General features: G+C 39.3%; 1 protein-coding gene across 1 annotated transcript; it reads left to right on the top strand.

The window, feature by feature from the left end:
* Positions 1 to 11,093, top strand: slc35g1 (solute carrier family 35 member G1). The gene is made up of 5 exons (XM_012881240.3): positions 1 to 1,370; positions 6,416 to 6,596; positions 7,547 to 7,681; positions 7,810 to 8,006; positions 9,947 to 11,093. Exons 1-5 carry the CDS (start codon positions 1,040 to 1,042, stop codon positions 10,357 to 10,359), a joined length of 1,257 nt encoding a protein of 418 aa, XP_012736694.2. The 5' UTR covers positions 1 to 1,039; the 3' UTR covers positions 10,360 to 11,093.
* The last annotated feature ends 6,901 nt before the right edge of the window (positions 11,094 to 17,994 follow it).

Raw genomic sequence — 17,994 nt, forward strand, 5'->3', positions numbered from 1 at the left:
TTTTGATATCTGGCTGATTAAATAGTGCACTGCTATATTAATGGGAATCATAAGTTTATTTTTTTATTTTCAATTTCTTTGAGCAACAATACAACCAAGATTTACATTGAGATGTTAAGGCATGTTAGTAGCGCTCAAAAGGAGTTGGTTATAAGTTCCAAGAACTTATAAGAACTTACCCCCAATTACAATATTCATGCCACGTTTAACATATAAGGTATTTTGATAAAAGGAGGCATTACAAATCAAAGCGCAGTTACAGGAATACAGAGTGTCTTATTTTGAAAGCAATTGTACAGAAATAAGAAGATATCTAGTAGTACTTATCGAAAATGTTGCAAATCATCACGTTTAAATGTTTGAGTTACCTGCATATTTTGTAAAGATAACATATTTATACGCGCTTTTAAGTTGTCGTAGCGTGGTAGGATGTAACCCATGTAATTTTTAACAACATTTATGTTTTCAGGAAATATTTATGCAAAACAAAGAAGTACAATGAGGCCATCTGAGATGTTCTGACAGACCATAACATTAGACGCTTATGATGAGCAGATCAATTAATAATATATAGGTAGATTCTTATGTAGATGAATACATGAAGCTAGTTTCTGCTACATTGTTTAAAAATATTATGTTAGAAAAAATAGTAATAGGGGCAATGATTTAGGTCAAAACTGATTTGCATAACTGGGTTTAGCGCTGGCTGTGTTCATTAAATTTACATAAATGTGCTCCACGTGAATTTTTTGTCTTCTAAAATGCATGAGAAGTGAGACAAGCGGTGAGAAAGGGGAGGGGAGGGAGGGCGTGAAGAGTTGGGCAACACGTCCCACCAAGCAGGACCGGTTCGGATTCACTTCTGCCCCCCTGTGGGTAAAAACAAACACGGCATGGCAGCTTGACACCAAGGTTAGTGATTAACCTTGCGTTGCCAGTCTCTCAGGACGGACACACACGCGCAGACGTCGGGACAGCGCTCTCACCGAGGCATGCTGCCGCTCGGCCGTCACATCCCACCACCACCACCACCACCACCATGGGCGAGTGCAATCACTACACGCCGGAACGGGCTTTAGCCGTGGAGGAGGACGGCGTGTCCGTGGCGTTTCACAGAGCTGTCAGCCACGACAACGACAGTCGCTTCCACGGCGACCAAGAGGAAGGCGAACGGGACGACGACGACGACGGGCTGACAGAGGAGACGGTTCACCTGCGAACTAAGGATGGAGATGCTGAAGAGGCGCGAGGGTCGACAGGAAGCGGGAAGTTACGGGAAGGCGGCGAGAAGGAGACGCTGCTGTGCCTGCCGGCGTTTTGCGCGCGGGGCGAGAAGACGGCATCCTCCGGAGAAGTAAAAACACCCGACGGTATGGTCGACTCCTACAGTCCTAAACTTTTCCACACTGTCACTCTGGGAGCTGGTAGGTGTCGAAAAGAAGAGGCAGCGTTTACAGGAAGAACAGCCAATCAGTGACTTCCTGCGTAGTTTTACGTTATACAACGGTGTTGCGTCATTTATTAGCGATAAGGATCTAGCACGTGTGTTCTAAAAGCCCATTTAACAGCTGCACTTTGCAATGTATAATAATAATAATCATAACAATAACAATAATAATAATTATTATGATTATTATTGTTATTATTATTATTGTTATTGTATTATTATTATCATATGTCTCATTGAACTCCATTTAGTTCTTTATATTTTCGTTCTCATTTCGCTCTCAGAGACGTTGCCTCTAAATTTTCCACTTCAGCAGCATATTTCTTCTGCTTTCATTAGTCATGGTTGAAATAGCAGCGGCTCGGTTGCTAAGTATGGGGCCTTCCTGTCAATTAGGCTGCTGTAAGCCCTCTTAATTTTCCATCATCCCTAAAGAGGTTGGAGGTACGGAAACACATCTCTGCCATAATAAGAACAACCACAAAAAAAAATATATATATAAAAAAAAAATTGACTTGACTCTGTCATGATTTAGCATTAAGCTTAATAATTATAACATGGTAGTCATAACATGATATAGCTAAATTGAACGATTATATGTCATAAATTGGAATTGTGAGCTAGTTATCTTTTGACATCTCTTCCTAGGTTTGATTTAGGTATCATAATTATGATATGACTTGGGTATTTCATAATTATGAGATACTATCAAAAGCACCATTTCCACCAAAGGTACAGGAATTTACAGACTTTTAGCTTTATCTATTACCTACTTTTTTGGTTGTTGTTGTTGTTGGCAGCCCGAGGAAAGGAGTCAAGAGTCTTACGTTCTCAGAAGCTAAAGTCAAATTTATTTTTGCCACATATACAGTTGTACAACAAGGCAAAATTGACTCTATCCGCTTTTTCTATCCGCAGAAAAAGCATTGTCATCAGAATACAACGCATATTAATCTTCTTGGGCCAAGCACTCCGTACAATACGCTGGACTTAGGGACGCAACATCATCTAATTGGCTCTATGCAAATAGAATCAGAATCAGAAACAAGTTTATTGGCAAGTAGGTTTGCACTTACACGGAATGTGTGTGTGTGTGTGTGTGTGTGTGTGTGTGTGTGTGTGTGTGTGCGCGCGCGCGCGTGTGTGTGTGTGTGTGTGTTGGTCTCAGGCATGTATCTAATTGAGACAGACCTACAGTTAGAGAGAAGTCCTTGAACATTCCTACATTCCTAGAAAAGATTACAATACTGAATGCAATGGACGTCTCCATGAAATATCATAAAATGAATGCTAACACTTCACACAGACTAATAAGTATTTGTCTAATATCAATTCCAACAGAGTTAATAACAAGTAAATGACTAATATAGCTTTAAACACAATTAACCACAAAAGGCAAATTTTAACAATGGGTTGGAGGTTTTTTTTTCTTCTTCTTTTTTTCCACTGGTCTGAAAGACCATAGACAATTTATTTAAACCAGCCTAATGATATATGATAAAGTTGTGAAGGAAACTGCACTACACCTCCAGTGCAGTGGGTGGCGGTAATAAGAAATCAAAGGCATCGCCAGCCTTACCTATTCGTGACGTCTGTCAAACGTTACAGTATGAAGCACTGAGCTGTCAAGCTTAACTTTAATCTCAGTCAAACTGATTTTCACAGTAAAAAAAAAAAGCACTGAAATAAATCAGAATATGAACCGTTAGATGTTCTCTGACTGAATTATGTCACTGAAATATATCTGTTTGGCTTCCACTCGTTGGTGAAAGCCAGCGGGAGTTTAGAAACGAGATCCAGGCGTTCTCTCTGGATAAAGCGATTCTAGACTGCCTTCTAGACTGAGTTGAGCTGGCTGTAAGCATCTAGAACATTTAAGCACTTTTACAGTTGTGCAATATCTTGATAAACCAAGCAGATATTTGAGTGTTACACAGTTACATTATTGCCTAAAAGTTTTGTAAAAGTTTAATTTGTGTCACAAAAAGTGTAATATGTCAAACTTTAGTCACAGTTTTTGCCGATTTCTACCGCCACTGGCGCTTTCAGTTGAACAATCCGCTTTGAACCCGCCCCTCTATGATCCCTGGGTACTCTGAAAAGTTCCACCCCCAGACCAGGACATTGTTATTCGGCGAAATGTGCACCTGAGGAATTGACACTGCTTTGCTAAAGTTGCGTCACAATGTGCAGATTGCTTTCAAAATCCCAGGTAATGAGTAAGGTCAGTGCAATGGAAAAGGAGCTGTGGTTTTAATTTTCTATGTCATAATAATTACTTTGCCGTCTCAGAAATATGACAAGCTGCTGTAAGTCAGCGTTACAGGTTACCGAAGGGAAGTTATGAGCTTGACAAATGAAAATGATGAAATGGCAAAGCAAATCATGCAATACTTCGTCATTATATTGGCTTGTGGGATTTTCTTTTTTTCATTTATAGTAGGTTTTTAACTTCATTTATGTATTTAAAAAAGAACAGTGTAGCACAAATAAATATGACCAAAACTACTAAATATGCTGCATTTAGGTCGCCAGTGGCAGAATAGATGAGGACCAAAAACACCAGACTAAACCAGCTAAACCTATAAGACATAAAACATCATGCAAAAAAGTTACCCATCTCATACTCATGAAATGCCAGCACATAATTATGACTTTTCAAATAATTTCATAATTGTAATATGCTTTATACTGAGCCCCTAAAGGGACATTAAAGGGAAATAATGATTAAAGAAAAACTTTCTTGTGTGCACCAGATACTTTCTGGTTCTAACCAGATATTTTTTCGTGCAGAAAGTATCTGGTGCACACAAGAAAGGTTTTTTTTAATCATTATTTCCCTTCAATGTCCCTTTAGGTGCTCCATAACTATATCTACAGTACAGTGTATACTTTCTCCTAATTTACTAAGTCAGCAGTATGATTTCTCATCATGCAGTCCCATAATTATGATATAGTAGGCTATTTCAAAATTTTGATTTAGTTAAGCCCCAAATGATTAATTTCCCTGCCTGATTTAGATATAAACAGCCTGTCCATTCAACTAGAAGATTATTTTCACAGATGAAATGCAACAGGTATCTCTCAACAGGTAATTAAAAAAACTTAGCAGTATTAATTTTGAAAGACAAATATCAGCTTTTTACGCATTTTGTTAAAATATGGGCATGCCAAGTTACTTATATCCTTCTCAGTAATTAATGGGAACATCTTTTTTATGCAATACAGCAGTCAGAGGGCATCTTTTTGTGTATTTCTATGGGTGTTTTGATCCTTTATTTTTGGTACCTACCTCCAGCTGTTTGAGGAAGGACCTCAGTGCCATCATCCTGATCTTTAGCTCCCGTCACAGATTCTCTGTTGGATTCAAGTCGGGACTCTGATGACCTGGCCGCTTCAAAACGTTAATTAATTCAACACAGCAGAAACCTGTTGGTAAAAGGAAACATTTCTCTAAAGCTAAAACTGCCAGGGCTCGGAATAATTTTAGGCTTCATTGTAACTTATCATCCTGAGATACTAAGTCACAGTTGGGACTTGGCCATCATATAAATATGAGTCAGTATTTTATAAATGTGAGCTAGCTAAATTATGATTGCGGGAAAATCATATAATCACTGTCAGTTTAAACCAAAAATTATCCGACATATAAAAAAAATATATTGTCATACATAAAAATGTATCATTTCCCAAACCTATTAAAAAATGTGGGAATATTACACAGAGAACCGGTGAAATGTCGAATCTTAGATGTTTTGTGCAAGTTTGTTTTGTTGCAGTTCGATGAAAACTGCAACAAAACGTTAAAAAAATCCCTGCAAGCGTCTTGCAACCAACTGTTGGTTATAAAAAAGTTACAAAAAAGTTACAAAACAAAATCCTATACCTACCTGTGACTGTGACAAATCACTTTAGTTTTACCAACTAAAAAATAAGTTAAAACATTTGAATATAGAGTAACTAAAATCTCTGTATATAGCTAAAAGTTTTCCTCATAGTTTATTTTGCACTCCAACACCGCTGCATTAAAAGAGACACTGGTTCGCAAATTTCTTCCGTTCTCTATTTTTTTGTTCATATGCACATCAATGAAAGTAAACTTTACTAGAGAGGAAGACTTTAGTCCAGTTAGATCAGTGAGAACCTATTTCTTTTGTTTGAACCCAGACGTGCCAGATTGTCCTTCTGCAGATGAGGAGGAACGTCTGTCATGTCAGTTCAAAGCTCCTGTTCAATCTAGTAGAGGGCTTTATTAATGCATATGCCATACTTGCACATCTAAGAGGGTATTAAACAACTCTGAATGACAATGACAAGCGGTGAAGAAATATTCTGCCAAATGGAGGATGTGTTTTTTTTCTTTTTTCCTCATAGCGAGCTGCGAGGCGGTGCCCAAACCACATTCTGCAGATCTGCAACAGCGTGGCATTCTTTTGTAGTTTTCTACACTGTCTCGCTTGTTTTAAAACGTATAGGAAACGTCAAGCGTACAAAGTTTAAAAAAAAGCAAGGAAACTCATGAATGGAAAGGTAAAAGCTGAGAAAGATGGCCGTCTATTCCCAGACCGACATGTAATCTCTGCAAACATATCAGTTTGATCCTCTCCTGGCAACTTGTACAGACATTTCTCCACAGCGTTTGTTTGTTTGGTGGATCTTTGGTTGCCTCGAAGAGCTCGAAAAAACACACAGGGGGTTTCTGCTCATGTGCGGGCCACCAGAATTGGCAAAGACTCCCTGACAGGTGTCAAAACGTGTCCAGAAAGAACTGAGCGAAAGTCCAGTTGTCTCCGATTTAAGCCTGTTTGCTGTCGCCAACTGAGAATTTGTATGTGCATTCTGCTATATTAAGAATACATTTAAGTACTTTTAAAATGACATATGGAATATTAAGACTCCTTTTTTTTTTGGCAAAACATTTTATATTTCCTCTCTTCATACTGATATTTATTCCTCTCTCTTTCCCAGGCCCAGAGAAACCAAAGAGATGTCCCGGTCTGGGTCTGTTCTATGCTTTCCTGTCTACAGTTTTGTTCTCCATCATCGCCCTGCTGGTGAAAACCATCGAGGATATCCACTCCATCGAGATCAGCGCCATACGCTGCTTCTTCCAGATGCTTTTTGTCATCCCGTTACTCATCTACCACAAGTAAGGAGAAGGTCCACTCCTACCCCGCGTTTTTACGAACATTAGCTCAGAAAAACATTGTGTAATAAGTCTATATAAAATCAGGTTTTATAAAAAGGGTGGCTAAAAAGCGGCCGGAAGAAGTCCCATTTGCAGTCTGCCACAAGCCATGTAGCGACTCTGCATCCATGTGGAGGATAGGTTACAGGCCAGATGAGACCAACATTGAATTTTTGGGGCGACACGAGAAGAAGCATAATGCTGTGGGAACGCTTTTCTTCTGCAGGGACAGCCTTAGAGTTAAATGGAAGGACAATACTTGAAGAAACCACAGTAGAAGCAGCAAAGGATTCAAGATTAGGGTTAAGATGAACCTTCCACTACGACTATGATCCTTAGCAAACAACCGGAGCTACAATGGCCCAATTAAAGTCCATATCTAAAGCCAGCTGAGAATCATTGGCAAAACATTAAAATTGATGTTGGCAGACTGTCTTAATCCAACCTGGCTGACCCGGTACGCTGAATAAGGACACACACTGTACATTTTAGGTTTTTTATTGTAAAGCATTATGGAGGCCATGTATGAGTTTCCTTCCACTTCACAATCCCATGAAATCCCAGCAAAGCACAATAAAGTTTGTGCTTGTTATGGGGCAAAATGTAATCTAAATGCCGTCAATCTAGTTCAAAAGAAATGATTGACTAAGATAGTAAATCACATAAACTACTTGTCAAAAAAAAAAAAATCTTAAATATGAACTCTGCAAGTGGAGTTCCCTTTTTTCATCTGTCTTTTAATCAACCAATAATTTCACTCCCTGTATTGTTTTTTTTTTTGTTTGTCTTAACTCATTATCCATAATCATCTCCAGCTAACTTCTTTCAGTGTCATTTATGTATCCATGCATCTCTGTGGATCCTGCTCCACCTAACATTCATCCATCGTCCTGGTGTGTCTGCTCCTCCAGGATAGGCTTCCTCGGTCCCCGGGATAAACGGATTTACTTGGTGCTTCGGGGTTTCCTCGGTTCCAACGCAATGATCCTGCTCTACTATGCAGTTCAGCAGATGCCGCTGGCAGACGCCACGGTCATCATGTTCAGGTCAGCGCTGCCAAAATCCGAACTGAGTTAAATTGAATTAAATATGCCCAAAGTTTCATGTAAAAACGGATTTTCTGCTGTTGTCTTTCTCATTCATCCATGAAACGGCTGAATTTGACCCCCATAAGCAATCCGGTCTTTACCTCGCTCCTGGCTTGGGTCTTCCTCAGAGAGAAATGTACAATCTGGGACTGTGTGTTCACTCTGTTTACCCTCACCGGAGTCATCCTCATCGCTCGCCCGCCGTTCCTCTTTGGCGAGCATCCCAGCGGCATTGAAGGCAACTACACTAACCATGTCAAGGGAACTATTGCCGCCTTTGGAGGTGAATTGCTTCTTTGTGTTACTCCTTTGTTTAGCTAGTTAAAACATATGCTGCTTTAAATATAAGGTAGTGAGGACCCTTTTCTTACACTTCTGAAAAGGGTCAAATGCTGGGCCTTAGGTTTAGCTCGCTATTAATCCTATAAATCATGTTAATCTCCGTTGTTCCCTTTCCTCCCTTGTTAGATGCTCAAATCCTCTCTGTCTATGACATTTGCAAGCACCATCTCAAGCACTAGCGTATAATGCTGTTCCCCAAAAATAATAACTCTAATTTTCTTTTTAAAGGCACCCAATAAATGTAGGGCAGTTAAGCCCGCAATCTGTTTTTGAGTTTCTTCCCTTCCTTTTTCACTTTTGAGTGCAATCCTGCATTCAAACCGGAAACACAGGTGGAGCAGGGTAGAGACAAAGACCCATTGTGTTCACTAAAATAGGCTTCTGTGCTCACCTCAGTCTCAATGGGAGCCTCGGCAGCGTTAGCTCACCTGGTTTTTAGGGGGTTTCTGGAAGGGAAAACGTCATTTGTAGCATCGACAGCAGGTAGACGTTGCTGGTTTGTTGTGGAAAAAGAGTAGCTGAAAGTGCTCAGAGTTAAAGTATCACTTAAAAAGTGCTTTATTCATTTAAAAAAAGGGGAGCTAATATATTAGAATGAGTCGTTACACACTGAGTTACATATGTAGATAGATAGATAGATAGATAGATAGATAGATAGATAGATAGATAGATAGATAGATAGATAGATAGATAGATAGATAGATAGATAGATAGATAGATAGATAGATAGATAGATAGATAGATAGATAGATTGGTTGTTAAGGCTCCCAGCTAATAAAAACCAGCATAATGAAAAGTATCTCCTTGTACTGTTCTGCACATGCACTCAGTGCTCTTTTCTTTTAGAATTATTGCATCAGTGTGGCGTAGCATTGAGGCGTTCAGAAAGCCCAGGTTACTTTGATACAGACCTACAGGTCATCTGCGTTGTTGGGTCTGGTGTCTCTCATCTTCCTCTGGACCATTATACTCCATGGATTCTCTGTGGGCTTCAGGTCAGCAGTATTTACTGGCCAGTCATGCACACTCACACCATGAGCGTTAAAGCAGGTGTTGGTACTTTTGATGTGTGAGCAGGTACCTAGTGCCGCTGAAAAAACAACCAGACTGTTTTCTCCTATACACACACGTAAGACACTTGTGATATTCTCTTTGATCCAGTTGTTGCCCGTATACGGTAAATGTCTGTGTGCGGTGACTCTAGAAGCACTGAATCCAGCTGCAGCCCACGTCTTGTGGATCACTCCTCAACTTTTAAATAGGCTTGGGTTCATAACCAGGCTGCAGCTATTTCTGTTGCCCCTTTTTCTATCAGTCTTGCTTCCTTCTACTCAACTTTCTGTTGTTTAAAGTTATTCCCCCCCCCCCTTTTGAAAGGTGTCAATTGACTGTCTGCATGACATTCCAAAAAAAAAGTAAAAAACAAAGCAACTGGACTGGTTTTCCGTAGTTGAAGACGTTTCGCTTCCTTTCCCGGAAACTTTCTCAATTCAAAAAGTCTGGAGTAATGTGGAGTAACATTGAATTGAGAAAGCTTCCTGGATAGGAAGCGAAACGTCTTCAACTACGGAAAACAAGTCCAGTTGCTTTGTGTTTTACTTTTTTTTGGAATGACCATCACCTGGATGACTGAGAATCTTCACCAGCATGTCTGCATGACAGTCTTTTTCATGATTACTTAGGCCTTAAGAAAAAATTTCTTTATTAAAAATTATTTTTTTCATTGTTGGGCTGGTATAATATTAACATTTTGTGGAAAACTTGATGTATTATGATGCACCTGTATTTAGGAAGAGCTGTGAGAGTGTATGTGAAGTTATTAATTGAATAACACGAGTATATTTTTTCTCAGTCTTACTTCCTACTCTGTTCCTTTTTTAGGTGCGATTGGAGCCGCTTTTACTTTTGTTGTTCTGCGAAAGATGGGGAAGAGCGTCCATTATTACCTCTCTGTGTGGTACTACGCCGTCATTGGCCTTATCGAGTCCATCATCACTGTGTCCATCCTCGGCGAGTGGAAACTCCCGTTCTGTGGCCGAGATCGCTGGATACTGATGCTGATAGCTATTCTGGGCATCGCCGGCCAGACCTTCCTCACTAAGGCGCTGCAGCTGGAGAAGGCCGGGCCCGTGGCCCTGATGCGGACGGTGGACGTGGTGCTGGCCTTTTTCTTCCAGTTTGTTTTCTTTAACCGTGCGCCGACCTGGTGGAGCCTCGGGGGGGCGCTGTGTGTCGTGTTGAGCACCAGCGGAGTTGCATTTCGGAAGTGGTATAGCAGCTCTCGCAGGAGCTGAGAGGAGTACTGCATTTCCAGGTGCCAAACAGAAGTTTGCTTACACTCATCACAGGCACAACTTATATTAACTTTTAGTGATGCATTTGAAAAATGTATTCATTGTTGTATGAATATACAAGAAGCAACTTGAGGAGTTTCTAAACAAGATATTGGTGCATAACTTTGAATCTACTGTGGACTTTCTTTAATCCCTGCATGGTTAAAATTCTCCAAAATACATACATACGCCGCCATTTATTTAGATAAATTGTCACTTAGCAAGTTACAAAAAAGCCCCAACATCTTGTAACCCCCAGATACCCGAATCACTGCAGACAGTGACTCGGGTATCCCAACATCTTCAATTTGATGATAGGCTTAAGCCCAAATCTCTGGTTTGTTCCTCAACATACTTACTGACAGATTTTCTTTCATCAGCACTTTAAAGTTTGGGTTAAAGTCGTTGAAACTTTGATAGAATTGGACGTTCCAACTGGACGATGATTCTCAACACACATAGGAGCAGAGTTTTTAAAAAATAAGGCCTGCTTGCATTCAGATTCTGGAAAAACCCGGATGTCGACCCCATTATGTTTATTGACTATGCCCAAAAAGCTATAGAACCTACCATCCATCCATTGTCTGTACCCGCTTAACCTTGCAGGGCGGGCTGGTGCCTACCTCCTCGGTCATTGGGCCAGAGGCATAAAGCCAACCAGATTTCCCTAAATGTTTTGAGCCCCTTTCCTCAAATATTTTTTGTACACCCCAGACATGTCGCCAGTCTGTCACAGGGCACACACAAACAACCATTCACGCACACACTCACACTTAAGGACAATTTAGAGTGACCAATTAACCTAACAGTCATGTTTTTGGACTGTGGGAGGAAGCCAGAGTACCCGGAGAGAACCCACACATGCACAGGAAGAACATGTGAACTCCATGCAGAAAGACCCAGGGTTGGATTTCAACCCAGAACCTTCTTGCTGCAAGGCAACAGCGCTACCCACTGCTCCACTGTGCAGCCCTAAAAAAATAACATAATTAAAAGCCTTAAATTCCTGACATTCATCCAGTCCAACATTATTTATAAATCACTAAAAAGCAAACACAAAGTGCTGTTCAGATAAAAGCAAGAACACTAGTAGAATCAAAACCAACACCCCACTAAGTATTAAAAGCCCAAGAGAAAAAAGTTTCTAAGAGATTTAAGAGTGGACAGGGAGGATGTCTGCCTATACAGCGGCAGAACAAAAAGGCAGTTTAAGAGAACGAGGCGGCACCAAGGGCTGTAAAAGCTCAGAGATGTAGAGCGGGGCGAAGCTGTTTAAAAACTTAAAAAAAACAAATAAAAATATCTTAAAATGGATCGGCAGCCGGTGAAGTGAACTCAAATGTGCTCAAACTATTCTGTGTGGGTTGGTTAAAAGACGTGCAGCAGCTTTTTGCGCCATGTGATTAAAGACCCGCTGACACTAAAGTAAAATAAAGTAATCCAGCCGTGTGGTCACAAGGTCACAGGTTACTGTCCCCAAGGGCTTCTTCATAAGCATGGGCTTTATCTTTAAAATTACCATGGTGGGTGTATGCAAACTTCTGTCTGAGAAATTATTATTTAGTTTTCCATTTTTTATACTTTCATGATTTTTTTTTGGGAGGTTTACGCTGTACTTTGGTACGCAACAAATGGAAACATGAGCGAAGATGCAGGCCATATTTACAGGAGGCGATAGATTGAAGCCCAGAACCTTTTGGTATATTTATGCATGTTGATTCTTGAGAGTCAACCCGCGTAGTTTATTGTGTGCATTCATTTAGCATAAAATGAACTTATGCCTGCAGGGAATAAAAAAGAAGAAAAGTCTTTAAAAGCAATATCCTGTAAGTCGCCTTCCTGAGTGGAACCCCTTAAAGTCTGGTTTAAGATGAGTGAAACAGTTTAGGAGACGTCCACCGTCCCGTTTTTTTCCCCTAACTTAAACAGTAGGCCAAAGACTGACTGGGACCATTTTTGTTGAGTCGTACTACTTAGAAAAATACTAGTATTTATTTATTTTTCCAGTGATTTGCACTAGACTGCTGAATAAATAACTCTGTTAAGCACATTTATATTTACTTTTCTGTCCTACGAGACGGGGTTATTTAGCTAAAACTAATATCCTGAAAACTTTCTGTCTGATTCCCTCTGAGGTTTATGGTCTTTATAGTTACACCTAAATAATACTCAGTTATTTTTTTCCCCCGTCTCTGTACTGTAATTAAAGTGCCTTATGTAGGAAACTTGTGCTAAGCTATAGAGCCTAATACATATTGAAATCATCATCAAAACAACATTTTAGAAAATTAGAGTATATATGTAATTTATTGGTGAGAATCATTTTTGTTTGAGTAAATTTATTCAAATTGGGGGTAGAAAAAGATCTCACTGCAATGAGAGGACTGAAGGACATATTCTCTTGTCTTTCCTATTTTGAAGAGTTGCAGAAAGAAATTGGCCTCTGTGTCAGGTCATATTTAGCCTATACCCCTGAGAAAAAAAGTCTTCATTGACATTTATTTATTGGGATTGATACTGGTGCCGTTAAGTGTGGCAATTGGCCTTATTTTTTTTTTTTAGATGCAGCTATTTCTAAATGCTGGATGTTATTAGCCCTGGAATTAAATAAACTGGGGGTAAAACTTAACGTGCTACAGTTTTCAAGGTGAGATTATGCTATAATACAATGAAAAAATAGTTTATTTTTTAGGCTTTTTCCACATCTTTGCCAGCAGTGCCAATAAGCCTAGAGGACCCTGTAATCTACCTGTAAAATACTCGTTCCTTTCGAAGGCCACACTGAGGTCTTTCATCAGCGTATTTCTCAGGTCAGCTCGCACTTTAAGGTCATCTAATAGTTTAATCAGCAAATCTGAGGGAGCTCAGGTGTTTTAGATGTTACTCTCAGTTTAAATGATCTATTCTAAACATGGCACTTTTATAACATCATAGCTTCACCAAGTACTAGAATACTGAAACATCTGCAACACAGGGAAGCTTTAAATAAATAGTATCTATGTGCATTTTTGCCTCTAACAAGCATCAAAGCTTAAAAAAAGAGAAATATTGAAAAAAAATAATAACATGTTTTAATTTTATTATTCTTTTAAAATACTTTGGGCTAAGTTGTGGCTGTAAGTGACATTTGTTTCTGTGTAGATAAGTTAAATTTTCAGAAAATAAAAGCAAATTTCCTTTGACTAAAGTAGAGCAGTGCTACAAGCAATTAGGTTTATTTAATTGGATTCTGAAAGGTCGCCTTGTGTATCTCTAGAATAATATCCGGTCTTATCCATGAGCCTTACTCTTATCTCACAGATTGTTGTACAGTCCAATGACTATTAGCATCTGAGTGCAGCTTTAATTGTTTATTAGACTGTTTAATCTGGCACAATATAACAAGAGAGCTGATGAGATTAGTGCTACCTCACTGCTACTTAATATCCTAAAGTTTCTTCGTCAGCGTTTTTCTTTTTCTTTTTTTTTGCAAACTATTTATGTGGGACCTGTTGGGAAATGTGTCAGCACAACTGTACCGGTCAAATAGGTCGCTTTATGCAGAAAATCCCTATCGCAGGTCCTTGAAATCTGAGTCTGCACAATTCAGCACAAGTCTTTGCTGACGTGTGACCGTTTCTTTCCCGTGTGCCTTCTCGAGGAAGGAAAACTGGAAAGTATATGTAGAATTGATGTGTTGCTTGTAGTCATTTTAGCAAGAAATGCAACTCCCTATATGCAGGCGGAAAGCCCTGTAATGGAGTGACTCAAGAGTTGATGTAAGATGACTGCTGTTTCGTTTGCTGTGGTTTCCTATAATGGCAACATAAACTGTGAGATCAGAACATTGTAGTTTATTAATCATCTTCTTTAATTTGTTGCTTATGCAACACCATTTGATAACATGGAAACACTTATATTAGTAAAATGTTATAAAAGAACTGAACGAAGAAATCCGGTAATGCGGTTCTTAGGGTGTTTTATACTGAGCTTTAAAAACCCTTTACTGTTTCTGTATGTAAACCAGCAAATTGTTTGCAATATATGTATTTCTTCCTAGTGGTAGAATCATTTTAGTATATTATTTTTTCATAATAAACACTTGAATTTACGAATCCTACTGTCTGTGTCTTTGATTTGTAGTGATTCTTTCTTTTTTTTTTGTTCTTCTTGTACGTAAGTCACTATTATAGACAGCATTTCAAAAAGCTGCTTTCTTGTATGTCTGAGTGTTAATGGCAGAAGTGGTTCTTGCATGAATGGTGCCCAGGGTGAGTTATCCTTCTGCCAGACCTGATTCAAATGCAGGAAGTTATACACTTAGTTGTACAATGTTGTCCCACACAAAGCTTGTTACCTAGTCTCCCTATTCCCTGCAGAAAGCAGAGGGCACCTACTCGACACACGAGGCTGTACACTCCCTATTGATTGCAGCTGTATAAATGTAATAAAAACTATGTTTAGTGCACAAATGATAGATTAGATGCATTTTTATATTTGGTGCTCAAGTATCCCCTTCTAATGCCACTGTGGGCAACTGTCCATATGTTCCATATTAAAAACTGCCACTGGTATTCTTTCCTATAGCCATGTTACTAGATTCTAGTGTTTCAGTCAATATTTTGCCAGTCAGCGTAACTGGATTGGGCATAAAATCAATTATCAGCACAAAAACACTCAGACGTTGTTGATTTGGCGCCCTCACCTAAAGCTAGCTCTGAAATACATCCTGTACGCTGCATTTCTGAGGCCGGGCTTCAAGCTAGTTTGAGTGGACTGCAGCATTGGAGTTCCCAGAGAAAAAGACAGTAGGTTGTAATACATGTAGCCATCACCTGTAGAAATATTATTTTTAAATAAACCGTTAACCCTTTTACTTGCAGAGGGAGTTCTCGTTGGTTCTGGCTGATGTTTACATCCCACCACACACCTGCATATTAGAAACTGACAAAGCTCACTGAGCTGATAACAGGCATAGAGAAAAGTCCCAGACTCACAAATTTTTCTTCAGGATTTTACACCGCAAATCTTTCAAATATACTACCAAAATACAAACAGCATGTAAAGTGTCCCACCAGAGACACAGGCGTGCGGTGGTTGCAAGGGGTGTGTTCTCTCCGCCCCTTCTCTCTGTACCCAAATGACTGCGCCTCAGCGGATCCATCTGTAAAACTGCTCTAGTTTGCAGATGACACCACTATCATTGGTGCAATCCAGGAGAATGATGAGTCTGTATTCAGACAGGAGGTAGATCAGCAGTTTCACTGGTGTGGTGAAAACCCCTTTGAGCTTAATCTCAAGACCATGTGGGTGATGATGGACTTCTGGAGAACAATCCCCTCACCATCCTAAACAGCACTCTGTTTACTGTGGATCACTTCAAGTTCTTAGGAACCACCCTTTCTCAGGACCTGAGCTGCTTCTCACACATGGAGACAGTCGATTTGGCTCATCCACAGAACAGGACCGGTACAGACTGCAACAAACAGTTAAGTCTGCAAACAGGGTCATCAGGCTTGACCCTCTCTTTATCCAGGACCTGTACAGGTCTGGGGTGAGGAAATGGACCTCTCTGCAGACCCCACACACCCCGGACACAAACTGTTTAGACTTTTACTTTCAGGTTGGGAAAAAAAAACACCTGTCACAAAGACAGTCTCTTATTTCTCTGACAAACACAATGAACACCTTACAGCCTGAGTAATCAGCTACTCTGCTGTAAAACACAATAACCATATTGCATATTCTTATCTTTATATCATAAATTGGTGTACATAACCATAAATCTATAGATATTGTTCCTTTTATCCTTTATTGTAGTTCCTCTAAAGTTTATTTATTCTTAAGACCTGTGTGTTACACTGTGATGGACTGGTACCTGTCCAGGGTGTACACTCCCTCTCCACCACCAACCCCACCCCTCGCCACCCCCCACCAGTGGATGGATGGGTCTATGCAAGCTTTGAGTGCTTGAAACTGAAATCAAATTCCTTGTTCCTGTAAACAATCTTGGTGAATAAAGGTAATTTTAAAAGTGCTATTTGTGTTTTCCAACCAATCATGCAGAACACTAGAACTCAGCAGAGCTCTCTAGTGTCTTACAGGCCCTAACAATTGAGTCAGTAAATGACAGCTGGACCAAAGCTAGGCTAAGCAAGCTATTTCCAGAGCCCAAACATGCAGGAGTTGTTCAGATTATGTGGGAGCAATAACATTATTGTGTATATGTATGTATTCAGACTTGTATTTTGTATATCAATGGATTAGTTGTAGACAATGCACCATTGTATCTTTTTTCATCTGGAGGAACGTTGTTCCACTGAGTCATGCCATCCATGATCTTGTTTTTGAAGATCTCAGTAACACTTTTCAGGTAACTATGATGTTCACTCTCACATCAACAATCAGACACACGCCTGACTTAATGTCTGAGATTTAAACAAGACAAACACCCTGCAAATTGTTGAGGAATTATGTTTTTACTATGTTGCAAAAACACCTGTTTATAATTTTTCCCTTTAAAAAATAAGTAATATGTCTGGGTATCTTTATATATTCCTCATCACAACTTGTTTTTCCATTACATTTCACAGAAAATTGAGATATTCTCTTTAGTTGTTTATGTTTCATGAGTTTCTCAGTATTATTACAATTTTTCAACATGTAAAAAAAGTAAAAAAAAAAAAAACTACACATAGGCTGTTGTAGAATGTCCTACATTTTTCATATGACAACACATGGAATAAACGAAAAGGCAAAAACTTGTTTCAAGGAGGAATAACTTGGCTACAAGATAAATTTAGAAGACCAGGAAACATCTTGAGTCTGGAATATTTCTTTCCACTTTTATATCTGGTATGATTCTGATTTGCTGTATTTTTATTAAAAATTATTTCTCTGTATAGTATACCTTCAGGTAGGATTTGTTATATCAAAACATCATACTATGAGCTGTTTGTCTTTTTTTTCCGCTTTGTTTTGACATCCGCTCTAAGATTTTATTAAAATTAAACACATCCATAATCTTCACCCATCGAATAATTCCTTACATCTGCTTAAGATGTGAAGGGTTGCAGAGAATCTCAGGGGTGTCTCCAGGGTTGTCTTTGCGCATATGTAATGAGCGTTTTCAGACAGCAGGGGGCAGAAACATTAAAGCTATACGACTTTTTCCTGCTGGTTATGCAATGTTAGGGTCGCATCAAACTCTGATGTCACAAATGGTTAAATGTTTATTGAAGTAGACACATGGTTGTCCAGCATGAGTGAGTTCTGGCCACTACTGCAGCATGAAAATGTGGACATTTCAGGGAAAATAATGTGGGTGATGTAAAGGTGAGGCCCTAAAATGTATAAAATTATTGGATATAAAATTACTTAAAGTATTAAAGTAGAAGTAATCACCCACAACCCTTGAAAATGTAAGGAGCAGAAGTTAAAAGAAGGCTAAAAAAATAATTACTCAACTTAAGTATAAATAACCAAAATTTATACTTGAGTAAAGTAGCAAAATATTTTTACTTAGTTACTTGAGACATCTGCCTAACAGTCGTGTTTTCTTTAACTCTGGGAGGAAGCCCGTTTACCCAGAGAGAACCCACGCATGCATGGGGAGAA

The sequence above is a fragment of the Fundulus heteroclitus genome, chromosome 10 (assembly GCF_011125445.2).
Source record: "Fundulus heteroclitus isolate FHET01 chromosome 10, MU-UCD_Fhet_4.1, whole genome shotgun sequence".
NCBI classification, from domain to species: Eukaryota; Metazoa; Chordata; class Actinopteri; order Cyprinodontiformes; family Fundulidae; genus Fundulus; species Fundulus heteroclitus.